Genomic DNA, 18,047 nt, shown 5'->3' with positions numbered 1-18,047 from the left:
TATCCCAGTTTAGAAAACCATGACCAAAACCAGAGATGGGCTCCTTCGATACCCTTCAAAAGGTTCCTCGGTCTCCTCCTCTCTGCCCTGTTCCAAGTTATTCCAAACCGGGGCTGCGCTTTAATACCGGCGGCTTCTCTCCTCCATCGGCGAGAAGGCACGACTTCTCTCGCCTGGATCGTTTCAAAACGCTGCACCGACCCCTCTCACGGCCATCGCCCTCGGCTTTCGCGGAATTCTCGATAACATCGGCATGAGGTCCAGATAGCTCCAGTCGGGAACTAGACCCACCCCACGCCCCGAGTCCAGTCCGGATCCAGCAACGGCAGCTGCATCGACGCCCGAAGCCAGACGCGCATGATTATCCCATCCTGGCTTCCAGCAGCTACACGAGCATCCACTCCCACCTCTAGTACACGTGCGCGTGCGCGTGCCCGCCCGCCCGCGCGCGCGAGCGAGAGAGAGAGAGAGAGAGAGAGTAGTGGGCGGTATGAGAGGGGGGAACTGCAAACTGCCTTTATGGCATTGGCCTACAGGCTCGTTTGTTTTTTGTAGTGGATACCTGCAGACGCACTGGAGCGGGCTCCAAGAATGGCACTCTTCATGATGATTTATCCTCCTTTTTGTCCAGGGGCTTAACCCCTTCTACCCCTCAGTGCCGCCACTTGGACAAACACACACACAACCAAACACACACACACACACTCGCTGCCTGGCTTTCTGTTTTCTCTTCCAGACATTGCAGCTCTTCAGTTTCTGAGTCTGCGCAATCCCTGCTGTTTCTGCTCCTACTATCCTGCACGTTTAATGTCCAAAGGGAGTCTCAGACAAATCTCATATAAATTCCTAGTCCTAAACCTTTTGTTTGTTTGGTTGGTTGTTGTTGTTGTTTCTTTGAATAAGCAGACAGGGGCATTGTCGAGCATAATTTCCCCCCCAAAACGTGCAACCCCTCAGCAACTAACAGACAAAGCTGACTGAGGTAACTCGGAGGAGATATTGGTCCTGAAACCTTCCCTGACGGGATTCTGGGGATTCTGTCTCTGAATTGTGTAAAAATTAAAAATTAAAAAAAAAAAATGCAATATCAAATGTGGATGCGACAGGCTAAACTACAGCGTACTAAAACCCCATTTCTGTGATGTTACTGACCATTATTCACACCAAGCTACAACCCATCCTATAAAATGTGACCCTGAGGAGAAATGTCAAGGTAAAATCTAGGCCAGCAGTTCCCAAATGTATTAAGTATTCCCCCAAGTACTTCCTAAAGTAGCCAAACTGCTCAGCCTCGGTACACAACATAATAAATAAGCAGCAGCTTGACAGAGAAATGCCTCATGTGAATTCATGAAATCACCATTCATGTTGCACTGACTGCAAAAACGGAAACAGCGCGATAAAATAATCAATAATCACTCTCTAACTCTGGTGGTGGGGGGGTGCAGAGTTCAAAAGCACCTGCTGTTGTCACCCACAGGCACACTGCTGGTGTCGCTTCACCTCGGCCCCCCCCCCAGGGAAGAAACACAGCCAAGCTAGGCACCAGTGTAGCAGACCCTAATTAAAATCTACAGGGGGCAGACTGGGGATGACGTAGACATATTTTTCCACTTGCTGGTATCTAAACATGCAGGTAGTTTTGGTTTTTGGTTGTTGAGATTTTAAGATATTTGTCTCTTAGATTTCCGCTGCCACTCCAATACGAGTGAATGGAATCATACATGTGGTACTCAAAACCGAGAAAAATGGTCAGGTGCAACTTAGATACTTAGATACTCTGGATAAATCACATGCTTCACTATCAACAGTTTTCATAGGAACTGCCTTCTAACAGAGAAATAGTCCTCCAGTAAACACGGTGAGGTTTGTCAACTACCCAGAGTATCTGGGAGATTTTGTTGCTGGAAAGACACATTGCTGCGGAGTTTTTCAAATGTATTTATATCATTTGAGTGGTGCGGTACAATTAATTTCAACTGTACGAAGTTGGCAGGAAAAGTTTCAGATATCTGAAAACCTAATTATACGAAACATATACCTACCCGCACGGCTAAATGCCAGAATCAGTAAATGCTTTTCTTTGAATTAGGTGAACAGACGCTTTGAAGTCTTTTTTTCGTGTGTCTTCCTGCAGTGATGTCTTTGTCTACCTCCTGTGGCTCGTCTCCGGCACTAAGATCCCAGCATTTACCAAAAACTGCAATATTTGCACTCGGTTACTGGCAAACACATACTCGGCTTAATTGGAAGAGGCCAGCTAGTAGGAAACTTCTCCCGCTTTATCACAGCTGTGAAGCTTGATATGTTGGCTGTTGTGAAAGAGACAGCACAGTTTGTCTATTGTGTTAAAGCAGTTAGTTAGTTTGAAAAAAATCTAGTTTCCAACATTTGCAGGACCTCAGATTTCTAAGTGCACCATAATATTTCCTCATATTGAATATTTTTACAGACCCTAAGGTCGGTTATGATTAATAATCCTAGTTTTGCAGGTGGTGTACATACAAAGAACCCTGTGTCGTGTCAAAAAAACATTGAGCAAGTCAGTGAAGCTGCGAGGATTGTAAGTTTCTAACAAACAAAAAAAAAGGAGCATCAGTCATAAACATAACATTGCAACATCAGTTGATACTGACTGATGGCACTTCCTCTAACATAATGATTGGATATACCCTGTGGGGCTCTCACATACACACATGCAAACACACAAACATACTGCACATGTACAGTATAAATGATTCGTTGTCTCCGTTTGGTTGATTGCTCTTCTGTTCCACTCAGGTGACTGGCGCTGATTGCTGCACATGCACAAAGGCCTGGATAAGCTTCAGGCCATTACATCTGCTTACACACAATGCCATCACTCACTGAGGTCTATAATAAACCACATACCAACTAACATCTGCAGATGTGTGGCCCGTTTCTTTTTCACCAGCTGGCTTGGTGAAAAAATTTGTATTTTTTTTTTTCTAGTTTTAGGAAATAGAGTAGTCTTGGCGCTTATTCCTATTTTCTGGTGCAGTTTTATGTCTTCAAGTTATTTTTCTTTTTTTGTCTCAGTGTGTCTGCTGGTCTTTTTTACATAGCAAATGTTTATTGCTTCTCGGCCCACTCCTCCCCCACATTATATTCTCCAACTGTGTGGAGTCATCAGAAGGTGCTGGTGAATAGTAGAGTTCCCAAGGAGTGGGGAGAGTAGAGAGTAGAGGGATTTTCAGACGCAAAATTTCTTTCAAATCGTAACTCAACCTCCTACTTTGTCCCGAGTCACAGTCTACAATATTAAATGACTCAGAGCTTTCTGACTTGTCACAATTATCAAATAGATACATAGATAGAAAGATAGATAGATCAGCTTATCTAAATTTGACATTGATTCATTTACCGATCAATTTGTTAATGATCCTTTGCTGGTTGCTTAATTGATTACCTTGTACCCTCATAGAAGGTGCATACTGGTACTAATGCAACGTACCAAATTCCTACTTTTTCTAGCTTATCAAGTCACTTGTGTTAATGAGAAAAGTTTAAAAAATATATATCTTTTGTGGATTCACTGCATAAACCTGCGGCTATCATCAGCCCAATGTTTTCTTTTTTTTAAATCACCTGTGCTGTTTGGCCCATTCCACTTTCCGTACGTTTTGACGTACACGGAGATACGTATGCGGAACCTCAATTGTAAACAAAAACGACAATCATTACATTCCTCTTCTGAGCCAAAAAATATAAGTAACGTAACGAAGACATATCTCGTCAGACGCAGCTTGTTAAAGGTAAGCACCAGTCGATTAGCTACGTCAAAAACTTGAGTTGCTTACTATGTAGTGAGTGCTAGAAGCGGGATATTATGATTTTGTTATGCAATATTTAGCCGTGAACGCTAGCTATCTAGCTGCTAGCTGTCGAACTTAATGTTCATTTCCATATTATTAACTAGTACCAACTAGTACCAGAAACTAACTAGTACATCGTCACTAGTTAACGTTAGCATTATTGACTAGTTAGTTAGCTATATAACGAAGCCATAGAATTGTTATTTAGCTTCAGTAATAACGCTACAGGGAATATACAGTCAACATAATAATGTTATTATTGTTTCAGCACCGGTCAAATCACAAGACACCGATTTAGGACTTCTTTCCTTTTATGTTGGATGCAGTCTTCAGTTTGATAGACATTTACGCCAAACACCACTTCACTTAAAGGATCATTTATAATATTCAGTTATCCCGTTAATCAGACAATCTGCTTTTATCAAAAGGCGCCGTGCAGAGCTACAGTTTACAGTCAGAACCCAGCCCAGTTTATGCTAAAACAAATTGTTGCTTAGTACGTTTTTATATTTTGAATTTGCCAGGGTGCACTAGAGAACCTGACAAAATAGACAGCTCATGGCTTACTAGATACTGGCCATAAATATAGTTTTTGAATCCAAGCATAAAAGTGTCAAATTTCCTATTGGAGTTTGGTATAATGTCTTCTACCTCGGGGACAGATTATGGCGGGATCTTTATCTCTTGCAAATTACAGCTTTACAGAAGACGAGCTGGCTCAAATGACAACCTGGGTATATTATGATGTTCTAAGAAAACCACATATCTCTTGACATATCCTGAAAGCTTGTCACCCCCAGCTCTGTTTTATGTGTATTTTTAAATAGGTCCCAGATGTGTGGCAGTGCTTGATGCAAGTGCCAGCTTATCACTATAAGAAGGCATACTCTGGTGTTGTGGGCCTGCAGAGACAACTGCGGCCAGCATGTCTAGGAAACAGACATCGAAACCTGTGCGGAGCAATAAAAAGAGCGAACTGGAACGTAAGAGGGACGAGCGGGCGGCACGCCGAGCCATTGTAAAAGACCGCAAGAACCGGCCTCAGGAAGGTGATGAAGGAGCCGAGTTTGTCAGTTTCTCCAATCAGCTCCAGGCATTGGGGCTCAAGCTGAGAGAAGTCCCTGGAGATGGGTAAGAGCCAGAAAAAGACTGTGGCGTCTAGCTGTGCTTTGTCTCCCTCTGTGTTGTCCTTCACCACCACCGATACTGTAACACTTGTCTCTTAAATCTTATAATATACAGAGCTTCTATGTCCATTGGTCCCCAGTCCACAGTCAATAACAATGTACTCTGAACTACACTTTAAAGACTTTATAGCTGTATGGTTGCTGCATAGTAAACGCAAATGTCACTAGTGCCATCGTCTGTCAATGTTCATCAGTCATGTTTAAAACTGGGCTGAAGGTCTAGGAAGCTTGTGTTTCGCTGGACTTAAGTCATCGTTATTGCCCAAAACCCAAAACTTTTCCAGCTAATGCCAGCTCAATCAAAGGCACCTGTGACATATAAGCCTTTGATTTAAACATACTGACAGCTTTACCACTGAGAAACCTTCATTTTGGCTCTATTTCCCGCAGAAACTGCCTGTTCAGAGCTTTAGGCGACCAGTTAGAGGGTCACTCCCGGGGTCACCTACGGCTTCGCCAGGAGACTGTCCAGTACATGATGTCTCATCGACAAGACTTTGAACCCTTTGTCGAGGATGACGTGCCATTCGCACAGCACTGTAAGAAAATGACCCAGTGTGTGGCACTGAGTAAATCAACAGAGGAAGGAGAAGACTGTGATCAGATAGAAGACTTCTATTACTACTTCATTCACAATGAGCAATTTTGTGATGTTACTCTACATGGTCAGTCCATTGATTTCAAAGGTAGACCGTTTTGACCGGCAGCCATGCACTGACCCCTGGTGGTCATCTCCTGCTTGCAATGGAGCACACTCCGTATGTCAGTGGTTCCCAACCTCCAGGACGATTAGGAGGATAAGAACGATATAAAAAATATATATCTTTGTTACAGGAGTAGATCTTCTTTTTTCAGACTCCCCTCCATTCTTTTCTTCCTCAGGACTCCCAAAATTTGAAAAAGTAAAGAAATCTATCATGGTTAAACGGATCACACCTGGTAGACGTACTGTATGTGTCTGCTGATGAGTGGTTGCAAGTAGACATCACTTTGTTTAAAGGCGTTCCACGCCAACAAGTTTGGGAAACACTGCTGATATGAGGCTGTCTTGACTTCACTCGTAACGACTTGTATGTACGATGTAAATACTCAGTTTAGAAATGTGGACAAATGTGAAATGACGGTCTAGGACAATGATAGTGTTTTAGAAGATACACTCTACATTTGCCGTCACGACACCATAGAAAGCTCAAGAAAAAGTGCTGTGTGGTCACTGCTCAGGTGTTATCCTATGAATAAATGTTGTTCTTTCTTTCCACCCAGTGTCCAACCTTTCGCAGCCTGGTACATTTGCTGGCAATGACGCCATCGTGGCTTTTGCTCGCAGTCAGCAGGTGAAAGTGGTCATCCATCAGCTGAACACACCACTGTGGGAGGTAGGGACAGGCAGAGACTTTCAAATGACGTCATGTAATCTAAGTTGCTACTATCTGTGACACCTAACACCCTTTGGAACACCACGCAGTTTATCTGTCGGGTTTTCACTGTAGATAAATGGTGCAGAGAAGCAGGTGTGCAGAGAGCTGCACATCGCCTACCGCTATGGAGATCACTATGACAGTGTGAGGCGGATCGGAGACAACTCTGAGAGTCCTGCTCAGCTCCGCATAGAGGTATATGCTGTAATATACAAAGGGCATCAAATGGACCGGCATTTGGGAACAATTATCCCTTTCATCTTGCAGTAGCTGAAATCATGTAGTAAATTCCAGGCCTGCCTCTTGAGATGTCAAGAGTGCATTGTGTCATCTTTAACATTTAGCGGTTCAAGCATTGTAATGGTACACCCATTGAAGCACCCTTTGCTGATGTGTTTCTGATGATTTCTCGCCTTTTCTGTCGCCAGAATATGCAGAATTCACGAGGCCAGCAGCGTGAGTTCGGGGATGGTCAGAGGGACAGACAGAAAAACCCTTCCCCCACAGCCCTGGAGGAGGACAACGTGATCCTGAGCTCCATCAAGAATCGAGGAATCCAGGGTCAGAAGTTACACTTGACTCATTAGCTGCAGGAAGAATTAGACTGTCGAGGCAAAGGAGAACAGCTAGGAACCAGCCTTGTTACAGACTTCATAACCATCATGCATTCAAGCTTGTCTATTCAACTACATTTTCCACTGATACACACACATGTCAGCCTTTACTTCAGTAGACTGTTCTCAATCTTAACAGTGATGGTGGCATCACACTGACTCGTTCCATTCATGTGGTCTTGCATGTGTTTTCCCCCTTAGGCGACGAGGAGAACCTGCTCCAGCTCAGTGCGGCAACCATCAATGCTGAATGGCTCGTTGGCTCTGTGCTGGGCCAGTCCTGCCCGGGCCAGTGTGCCTCAGGATCCTGCTCAGCCTGCAAAGCTGCAGCGACGGACTGCTCTGAGCACAAGCAGTCAGCAGAGGGCAGCAATGTACAAAAACCCAAGGTGGAATCCGTGGATGAATTGTCCAACTGACAGAAAAGTTTCAGTTTCAGGGCTCTCTGCTTTATTTCACAGCCTTTGTAGCCAAGTTAATTTTATTCCCATTCATTTTACTTATATAACACCTCAGGTTTAGTGAGGTCGCTTAAAAACACATTTTTGTTTCAATCATTCCCAGGTTTCTAACAGGCAGAGGAAAGAGCAGCAGAGGCAAGAGAAGAAGAAGCGTCAGGAGGAGAGGCATCGGCAGAAGTTTCTCCAGAGCAAAGGAAGCCAGGATCAGAATCAGAACCTGCCAGAAGCTGTTACTTTAGTACCAGCTCTCAACACTCTCAGTATATAGACTGGAGCATGGCCAAAATTACCTACTTCTACACTAGCTACTGGTGGCTGACGCTGTCCTCAAAGTTTTGCACATAGTCAGATTTGTTTCAGTCACGGTGGATGACCTTTCCTAAAGAGAACCCTATAGTTTCTTTCCAAACAGTATAACAGTGCCTGCAAACTTGTGTGTGAGAGATGCGTGAAAGTTGTAAAGGACAGAGAGTGAAAGAGCACCACGTGTTTTTGTCGGGTTTGGATTTAGTTCGGTCCCCCGCTGGTGTTGGTGAATGTAGCACCTCTTCAGAGCTGGTCTACCTACCACGCTACCTATCCCCTTTCTATGCTGGACATCTGGCTTCCCACGGCAACCCTGCAGATAATCTCGTGCAGCTGGGCCTCTTGATTTGCCACAGGTTGAGTTCACGTTTATTCAGATGTTCAGATCATTCTGTCTGTTCTGACCAAAGGAGGAAGTAAAGGAAGAGCGGCAGATGAACGATTGTTATGCGCACTGTGTAAGGAATGTGGCAATAAAAAATGATAAATGATAATTTACTGTTTATGTGCATCAGATAATATATTGCATATTATCCAGGGTGACGTTTCCCTCTTTTTTTATTAATTTCCCACGGTGTTGGAGAAAATAAACTAAATACAACAAATTGAACATTAACATAATCGCACATGAGGCACGTTGTAGCAAGACACTGGGCTTTCACTCCGTACAAAGCAAACATGGCTACCCCTTACTCAAAATTATTCCTTGGGTTTTTGTCCCTCTTGTGTCACCAGGGTGAAGTTCCAGCAGTTAACCTGTAAAGCGTCAACATTCGTACTGCAACACAAAAAACATGGATCCCTCAGTCTGATGGGTTATAAGTTGCTCAGCCTGTTAAACAGAAACACACACCCGATCATGAACACACTGCAGCCACTTCCGATCAAATGGTCCTGTCCTAAACTTTGTCCATCAAAATCTAACGTCACTGGAGATGTTAGTCATTGAATTTGTATTTACTAGTGTAATGAGTTATCTTGCAGTATGTGAAGCTGTTCCCATTAGACCAATCTACAGCGTATTACGTAGGACATGAGCAAATGTTCAGGATAATGACAGACTGTGGTTGATGAGTTACAGGGTACGTCATCTTGCCTAGTCTTATAATCAGTAAACATACAATTAAATATTTGACTGGCTGTTATTCTAGTTAAGAGATATCTTGGACTTACTGGAGTGGTCAAACTGTTTAATGTAGACGTATAATCAGTAAACCAAGATAGATGACTGATATAAGGCCTCGCCGTTGGAAACACTTGAGCTGGACTCGCACCAGTGTTATGGCTCTGATAGCGCTGTCGGGGGTGCATGCCGATGATCCAGCACACAGTAGCTCAAGAGTAAGGTTGTTTTTTTTTCTAACAGGTCATTGGGCATCCAGTTCTTGACGTGTTCATGATTTGACAAATGGGGTTTCATCATTTCCACAAGAATAAAGCCATGATTTCTGACAAACTAGGCTCTTACTTGAATGTGCTGTAGGAACCTGCCAGTACTGGGGCGGGGGGGGGGTGATGATACTGTCTGTTGACTCAGAGGCTGCCTGGTTATCATATTGGGAGTGGGATGTTAATTAGAATATACTGTACCTTGATCCAATAAAGAAACTGACCTGTTGCATGAAAGCAGACTGAGCTCCAGTAAAATGAGAAGCATAACACTCGCCAGAGACGACCAATGTCAAATGTTTTCCAGTCATACCAGTCCTTCCAAAAAAAACAACGTAAAACACATGTAATCCATGTCTTCATAGGGATTTTAACATAAGCAGAACTAGACCATAAAATATAGTTGGGTTATGTATATAGTGATGTCTGATTTAAGAAATAATCCAATTCACACACACACTAGGAAATATTAATTTTATTAAAACAGCATAAAAAATTACAAGAATGGAAGTCAAGACAGGGCTCACAGAGAGAATTTGTCTTCAACAGACTTAAACTATGTACACTTAATTCTAAACTCAGTCCTCTGTTGGTAGGCAGCCTCAAAGACTGAACCCTACATGCTGGTATAAAGAACATTTTAAAGCGACACTATGTAAATTTTGCTGAATAATGTTTTGTATTTATGAAGTAATGTTAAATGCTAATGCTGGTACAACAGTAGCATGTGAAGAAAACAAACTTCAAGCCAGCGTTCCGACTCCGCAATGCCAGTTACACAGCAATATCGAGCTACAGTTAGCTAGCATTAGCCACCATAAGCTACTGGTCATACCACACCCAGTGAGGCTGTTCTGTAGCAGCAAAGCCCATGATTGTATCGAATTGAACAAATGTGTGTTTAATTGCTTACGAAATCAACTTTCCATTTGTAGGAAGGTGAATATGTTCCATCTTTTTGCAAACTGTACATAGTCTCGCTTTAAACATCTGTGATCTTTTGGGGAAAAAAAAAAAAAAAAACTCAAAAAGCCGCATTATACCATATTCCACCACTGTTTTTCCAGTGGAATAAGAGGAGTGAGGTCTCATAAAAATGTGTATTGTCACTGAGGTTTCTGGGCAGCTCCTTAATGTCAAAGTTATTGGATGATGCAGTTTTATATTAAATCTCGTGGCTTCTTAGTCCCGTTCCCCTTATGATACGAGACGAAACCTGTGACTGAGGGATCATCAGTTTGTGGACCAGTGCTGTGAGGGTGAAAGCTGCTACGGCTGCTCTAGAAGTCCTGTCGGATATTCTCCTTGTTCTCGTCCCCCTGCTGTTGCCTGAGCTGAGTGATTTCGTTCTCCAGCTGGACGATGGCCCGCTCGATCTCATAGTTCTTGCTGACCAGAGATACCCAGCTGTGGAGGGACAGACGCAGATGTTAAGACAGAGGGAAATCTAACCTAAATATTCCCTACGTAGAGTGATATAAACATATAAGCTCTTCAAACAACATACTTTGACTCCAGCTCTCGTAGTTTGGCTCCACCTGCCAACTGATCATTCTTACGCTGCCAGTTCATATCCTGAATTTGCTTCCTGTGTACAAAAAATAAAATAAATTAAATTATTAAGTGTGAAAAAAGGTTAACAACACTTTTAGCAAGCAAAAATGTTCCAGTGATCCTTCACCTGAATTTCTGAAGTTCCTTTTGTGCCATCTCAATCATGAAGGCCAAGTTACTGCAGGAGGAAGACAAAATAACATGTTAGCGGCCTTTAGACTAATAATACACCGAGTTACTGTCTTTGGAGAAAAGGCTGCTGTCACATACTCATTGTAGACTTTCCATGCGTTGGTTCCGTATTGCGACATGAGCTCCAGGTTCTCAATGCGGACTGCCTGGTGCTCCAGCTGGGCCATGGAGTTGTTGACACACTCCTGCCATGCTGTAATGTCGTTCTTCTGTCCTGCTGAAGGCGCTGGCAGCTCATACCTCCACAGGGAAGAAAAAAACAGATTTTTTTTTTAAATTAAAAATACAACCGTTTCATTCTTTTAAATGATAAAGTGGGGTTACACCTGAAGCTGCAACCAACTATTGTTGGCATTATCTATCAATTATTTTTGTAGTTATTTACAAATTCCAATTTCTTCACTTTGAGTTTTATTACCATATTTGTGTTAGCAACGAGCACTGGCAGGAAATCATCTCCACCCCCTGACAGTGACCATTTAACATTTGAGTAAAATACACACTTCCTTCTAATAGTAGGAAGCCGTTCCTTCAGAAGAGTTCATGGTTCAACATTCTAATCACCTCCACACACAAAAAGACACTCAGTTTAAAGCTGTAATGAGTAATCAGTTAGTCAATCGACAGAAATTTTTTCTGCAGTTATTTTGTTTAGGCATTAGGCAATAATTCACCAGTTCCAGCTCCTAAAATGTGAATATTTTCTGGTTTTCTTGGTCTCCTGTGATAGTTAACTGAATTTCTTTGGGTTTTGGAGCACCGGTTGGACAAAACAAGACATTTTTGCTATTTGCTGATTCCATAAACCAAATGAAGAAGTGTGGAAATAATCAGCAGCTTAATCAAAAATGAAAATAATCATTAGTGTCAGAGATAATTTACATTATTATTATTGCTGGGTTTCCAAGTCTTCGAAACTCAGTTACCACACTCTGCTGTTTGCCTAGTGGCATCAGAAATATCAAGTGGCGTACTCTGTAACTTATTGGCCCGTTTACATTATTTGAATTCACTTGTTGGTTAATTACAGGATAATGTTTACTTTTCAAACAGTAATTTTGACTGAAGGACTTCACAGGTGATTCATTTCAGGACAATACTAGAGTAAATAGCCTAAAACAGCTAAAAATATTTTGTAGTACCTTACTGAGTATATCTTAATTTAATGCATATAACCTGTCCTCTTAGGCCAAATAAGGAAAAAGCACAACTTCTGTCTAAACTACCTTGACGCTCCAACACAAGCTCCTGCAGTGTGTAGTTTACCTCTTCATGCTCAGGAGATCCATGGGCTGCCGAGCCGCAAGCCGTTCAAATTCATTCCTCATAATTTCCGTCTGAGAGGGATAAAAAATAAGAAATGCTGTTATTTCTGTCACGCCAGTCGAAGCTGTGAAGGTTTCAGAGGTCTGAGGAGTTTGTCACCTCAAAGGCAGAGAAGTCAGGCGTGGGCAGGTAGCTCAGGTAGTTCTTGGTAGGTCGGTACCTTCTGGTCTCCTCCTCAACCAACGCTGCAGCCTAGAGGCCAAAGGAGAATCAACGTTTTGCACAGGAAAAGACTTTTTTCACTTTATACTAAACGTCTCAACATCCACTGGTAAAGGTGATTTTCAAACTGAACAGATAATTCAGTTAAATTTTGTTATTTAACTACCAATACATTTTTTCCGTTTCCCTATTATCTTACTATTTGGCAGGGTAAAAAAGCATCCTAAACAGCATTCAGACCTAACATGGGCATTCATGTGTCATGGGGGTCTGAGGTTCTGCCTTTTTTCCAGTTTTCTTAACAATATTCATTTGCTTTCATTGATGATTTTAAATGCTGCTGCCTTGGGATGTCTATTCAAGGTGTCAGGTGTGAGCCAAGTCATTAACCTCTAGATGAACAACTTCTTTTTAGGCAATGGAAGTAATTTAAACCTGAAATGCACAAAGAGGAAGTTTGATGTGCGTCATACTCAATTTCCAAATGCACCCTCCTTTTTCAATTGGTAGTCAAACACTAGCAGCAGACTGTATTGGGTCAAACCACCTGCCAAGTCTGTAAATGGCTTTCAAATTGTGTGATACAATCACTTCCGACCATCAGCATCATCCAAACTAAACATGCCTGATCACACGCCAAATGAGATGGACACGTTCTGTTTTTAGGTGAACTAAAAGAACTCAACTATACTCCACTACAGAACTCCACAGACACAGGATACGGTGCTGTACATTGCTGTGGGAGTGTCATAGGAGGACTGCAGAGACAGTTTTTCCATCAGTGGGATCTAGCCTACCGTCAGCTCGGATCCTAAATCTGGTACACTTTCTGTAGTCTATGTTGCGTTTTTACAACATATAATGTTGACTGTCCCACTCTGGTCGTGAACTCTGTTGAATTGATCCAGGCTGTGTTGAGCTATTGAAATTGAATTTGAATTGTGTCAATGTGACAAGGAACTGATACAAAGTGTAGGAGTAATGGTGACATATTCATATTTAAGTCTTGTTCAGTGAGGTGATCAGTAGGAACCGCATTACTTTATCAAAAATTTGAATGGAGTTCAAAGTGGTGAGAAGTTTCAGCTAAGATGCTCTGGTAATGTACATGCTGGCTTACTAGAACGGCATACTAGGACACATTAATGTCTGCAAGCACAGCACGTACCGAAGCTCAGTCAATGAAAGAGCGGGAAACCTTTCATACTTAAAAAGATACACATCTCATAATTAGGATACAGAAGTAATTATTAGGAGATAAAGGCTTCATTTTTCCTCCCTTTGGTGAATGCACCGCACTTTTGTTTAAATTAAAGAGCCATCATTAATGCTGTGAACTACACCTATGCTTTACGTGCTATGACAGGTAAGGATGTCTGCTGTGAAAAAGGTCTATGGGCCCCCAAGCTATGTGAGGGCTGGCCCCTAACAAAGCCAAATACACTGCATTTACAGTTCTGTGTAAAAGTTTTAGCCATTTTAGATGATTCACAAAAAAAAATAAAAAATCTAGTCTTACACAGTTATTTTATATCTTCTACAAACATTCCATTTGCACATATGGAAATACTCCAATGTATAGGCATATAGTCTAAAGCATGATTAAACAACTCTCCCAAACAGGTGCTAATGAAAAACAATATAGCGCAGGTCGAACCGAAATCATTAACTGAAACAGAAACAGCTGTGTGGGGAATAAAACTGGGTGAGGGACAGGTGCAAGAGTGAGCATAGCAACAATTTTTTTAATCAATCCTGCATAAGCAAGGTTTCAGAAAAGATGGTTGTTCCCAGATATGCTGTCCAAGCTCTTCTGCAGAAGCACAGAGACATGGGCAAGGTTGAGGACTGGAAATGCAGTGGTTAGCGGTCTACTCAAGACTGAAGTAGAGACAGATTCTTATCCATCACTTAAAATGTCATTTCCAGCAGCATAAGGTTTGTATGTTGGATGGGGATCACACCCTAGACCAACAAGATCCTCTATGTGGAAGTCTCCTTTAAAACGTACACTACTGTCCAAAACTTTTAGTCGCTTTTGATGTTTAGATTCTTATCCATCACACAGTATAGTACCACCGTGGAGGCATCTGATCAGTCTGCAGCATGGAAAACGAGCCCAAACATACAGCCAGCGTCATAAAGAGCAATCTTCAGAGACAAGAAGAACAAGGAGTCCTGGTCTCAACATCATAATGAATCAGTCTGCCATTACATGAAAAGACAGATGACACTGACAAAGACTAAACCCACAGAGGAACTGTGACAAGTTCTCCAAGATGCTTGGAACAACCTACCTGCGGAGTGCCTTAAAAAACTGCCCTTTATATTGATTTGATTTTAGGTTTTTCTCTGTTTACTACACTTTATATGAAGTTAGATGATAAGTGAAAACTATTCATGGCATTATGTTTGAAAGCACACTCCATTTACTTTTCGTGCCTTAAACCTTTGCACAGTACTGTGTGTATGTGGGTTAATGCGACGGTGTGCCAGGGCAAGGTTGGATAACACACCAGGCAAAAATAACCCCAGGGGCCCCACAATCCCAAGTTTCACTGTGTGTCACCTGGCCCCTCTGTTAAAATCTACTTTTAATTTTAATTTGTTTAGTTTACATCGTGCTAGAAGCTTATAGACTGGCTTTTATATGGCTTTTTCATGAGCTAAATAATACATGTAATACCACAGGAGTAATTTCTACTACTAAGGGAAATGAAAACTAACTTATAGACTGTTGATCTTTTTGATATTCCTAATGGGAGTGGGCTTCTACAGACACAGTACACACGCTCTAATATAACTACGCTCCCAGTCCAAGCAAGCTATGAGCTAAAATGACACCCTGCTAATGTAATTCTAATATATATCCTCATATAGTAGTGTAACTAACTGTGAGCAAATAAAATATAGTTCTTATCAGCAGAATGCCCCATAGAAATCTTACTAAAATGTTCCAGTGTGCCATTTCCATCTTGAGGTATAGCATGGTTAGCTAAGCTAACACGCTGCGGTTAGCAGAGTCCCGGTCTGATACAAACTCGGTCTGTTTACTCACCGCTTCTCTGACACCTGCTGCATCGTACCCTTGGTCAAAATACGGCAAAGCATCGACAAACACTTCACCGGCTACTGAAGCCGTCCCGGCCATTCTCAATTAGTCTATATTGCTGAATTTGCTGAACTAATGTCTCTCTTACTTCTCCAGGCAGCTAACTAACAGCGAGCTTTCCGGTCCCGACCTTCAAAATAAAATCCTTACCTGACACGGTCGTGAGTTTTCGTTTCTGACATCTAGTGGAGTGGAACAGAAGTGCTGCTTGATGAAGCCAAGCTGTAAAGGACAGATGGTAAGCCGAAATACCCAAACAGAAATGTTGCTACTCTGGTAGAGGTTTTTGTTTTGTATTGTTTTGTATGTTTCTTTAATTTAGACTTTTAAAAAACAAAACATTAATAGTCAGCTTATTTGATTTTACATCTACATTTCACATCTTGGCTTGTTAAGCAAGTCAAGGATGATAAAACTGAAAATTTCAGTTGAATTCAAAACCTTATTAGTTTTGTTTAGAGTCTGTAGTTTATTAGATGATGATGATAATGTGAAGTGGATGAAGGAGACTCAGCTGACACAGTTTTGATTGTATATAAAGGTTTATTACAAAGAGGTACAGCGTCAAATCAAGCACCAGCAGGTCTGCTTGTGAGAGGGTGTGAAGCCAATGAACCACTCTGAAAATCAGCCTTGACCACCGACTCTTAAATAAGGCAGTTGTTTTTCCTGAAAAACGTCAGCAACATATGGCTTTAATTCCAAACCACTACCTCGCTTATCGGACTGCAGGGCACCCTCGGAGGACCTCTGACCTACATATGTAACCATACACCTCAAGCCCAAAATATGCAGCATGATTACTGCTTCAAAAGTATAAGAGACTGATGATGATGACCACAGAAGGAAATCAGATTTTAAAACTCAATATGCACGCACTAAGTCAAAGCAGATGTGTATTACAGTGTCTGGAGTCGAGCTGTGGAATTTTCTGGGGAATTGTTTTAAATGTTGTTCAACTTTTATTCATTTTAATAAAATGCGTACAGACCAAATAATGCAATAATATGAGCCAGTGAGCAGTGTATATTTTTAGTCTTTTGTCATTGGTGTGCATGAGTGTGTTTTGACGTACACAAAGAAGCACACACACATACAAAAAAGGTTGTTAAAAGCACTGGGAGACTCTATGTGGTAAAACCATTCATGTTATTTGTTTTGAGAAAGAATAGGAAATATAAGACTTTTCCTCTCCTTGCTCCTTTTCGATCATGGAATGATTATTATGTTGTTTCAGGCGGTAACTTATATTTTGTGTAAAGTTTTGTGTTGGAAGTGAAGCTAAAAAAAAATAATGAAATGTAATATAATCTAGAAGTATGGTGTATCAGCACCTTCAATGTAGTTCAGCAGCCAGGTCCAGGTCTATCGGGATGGACACTGTTATCCAGTAAACACACAGATATATTACCTAACCTATGCATGCAGCTGTTAATATCATCACATTTATGCTTGAAGAGAAAAACAGTAATTAGACTGACCAGCTGTACTTAGTTTTGTAGTTTAGCCGATGGATATTTTCAATACACTCTGCTTAACATTTGGACACCACCGGTTCCAATAGTAGAGGATTTTATATCTCACTTTTACACAGTGAAATGTTCCCTTACATTACATTTAACCGCTCCCCCTCAAGGGTGTCACCCAGTTTTAAGTCCGTGCATCCTTGAGGACTCATGCACCGCAACACGCCCTTGTTGACATCACTACCAAAAGTGCACAGTCAGCAAAGAACCACCGTGCTAGGGCACCGTTTAGGACAAGGCCAACATTCACTATGGCCTGTAAACTCTCCTCCTCTTCCAGTCAGCTTTCATTATGCTAATTCATGGTGCTCTGATTGACTGCATTGTTTCTTCTCTGTCGGCAGTCTCCTGAGCTGGGTTCAGCTGTTCAACATTTTCAAATTGTAGTGAAAGGAATATCTTGTGATATTGGAACACAATTTATAATTTGCTTAATTGGCATGACCATAGTAAAGTACAGTACTGTCAAAGAAAGTTGTGCAAATTCTGAACAGCACTATATAAACACTATACAAAATACACAATAATACCGTATACATTACAACTACATTCTACACTATACTACATAATATACAACTGTATTATGAAAGCAAACAAGTTAACAAGAGAGATAGATTACTGCCCTGATACCAATATTATGACACTCTATCAATACGGTGACGCAAATATTTTTAGATTAATAAATTGTATGTTTTTTTGCATTTACAGGCATGTTAAAAAATGTACTGTTTCTGATAGTTCAGCCTTTCAAAACTTTATAGCTGTTGTTACATTTATTTAGTTCAAATATACATGTAGCTGTGGGTGTTAACAAAACAAAGTATGTACAGTATCCGGTCGCGGCAGAAGTATTCATATCATTCAAGTAAAAGAAGCAATACTATAATATAAAACTACTCCATTAAAAGTAAAAATGTTAAAAACGTAAATCTGTCTTTTATCATTATATTATTGTATTATTATT

At 41.4% G+C, this 18,047-nt stretch overlaps 2 protein-coding genes across 4 annotated transcripts; one reads left to right on the top strand and one right to left on the bottom strand.

Annotated features, from left to right (window-relative positions):
- Positions 1-3,643: 3,643 nt before the first annotated feature.
- On the top strand, positions 3,644-9,349 carry otud3 (OTU deubiquitinase 3). Its single transcript, XM_040154086.1, has 8 exons — positions 3,644-3,776; positions 4,664-4,967; positions 5,414-5,562; positions 6,287-6,399; positions 6,514-6,636; positions 6,870-7,002; positions 7,257-7,444; positions 7,620-9,349. Exons 2-8 carry the CDS (start codon positions 4,762-4,764, stop codon positions 7,782-7,784), a joined length of 1,077 nt encoding a protein of 358 aa, XP_040010020.1. The 5' UTR covers positions 3,644-3,776; positions 4,664-4,761; the 3' UTR covers positions 7,785-9,349.
- A 321-nt stretch (positions 9,350-9,670) lies between these two features.
- bcas2 (BCAS2 pre-mRNA processing factor) lies at positions 9,671-15,773 on the bottom strand. Of its 3 annotated transcripts, XR_005709328.1 has the most exons (8): positions 15,504-15,695; positions 12,383-12,475; positions 12,224-12,294; positions 11,036-11,197; positions 10,893-10,943; positions 10,719-10,799; positions 10,407-10,618; positions 9,671-10,349 (listed from the first exon to the last, which is right to left on the bottom strand). XR_005709328.1 is itself a non-coding variant. In XM_040151740.1 (7 exons), exons 3-7 carry the CDS (start codon positions 12,283-12,285, stop codon positions 10,492-10,494), a joined length of 483 nt encoding a protein of 160 aa, XP_040007674.1. In that variant the 5' UTR covers positions 12,286-12,294; positions 12,383-12,475; positions 15,708-15,773; the 3' UTR covers positions 9,671-10,491. The 3 variants fall into 3 exon arrangements, 2 of the variants coding, with proteins under 2 accessions (XP_040007674.1, XP_040007673.1); XM_040151740.1 differs by lacking the exon at positions 15,504-15,695 and adding an exon at positions 15,708-15,773 and having other exon boundaries at positions 9,671-10,618; XM_040151739.1 differs by having other exon boundaries at positions 9,671-10,618.
- Positions 15,774-18,047: the final 2,274 nt, after the last annotated feature.

Source organism: Xiphias gladius, chromosome 18, assembly GCF_016859285.1.
Source record: "Xiphias gladius isolate SHS-SW01 ecotype Sanya breed wild chromosome 18, ASM1685928v1, whole genome shotgun sequence".
In the NCBI taxonomy this organism is placed as follows: domain Eukaryota; kingdom Metazoa; phylum Chordata; class Actinopteri; order Istiophoriformes; family Xiphiidae; genus Xiphias; species Xiphias gladius.
This window is presented reverse-complemented; position numbering and strand designations above follow the sequence as displayed.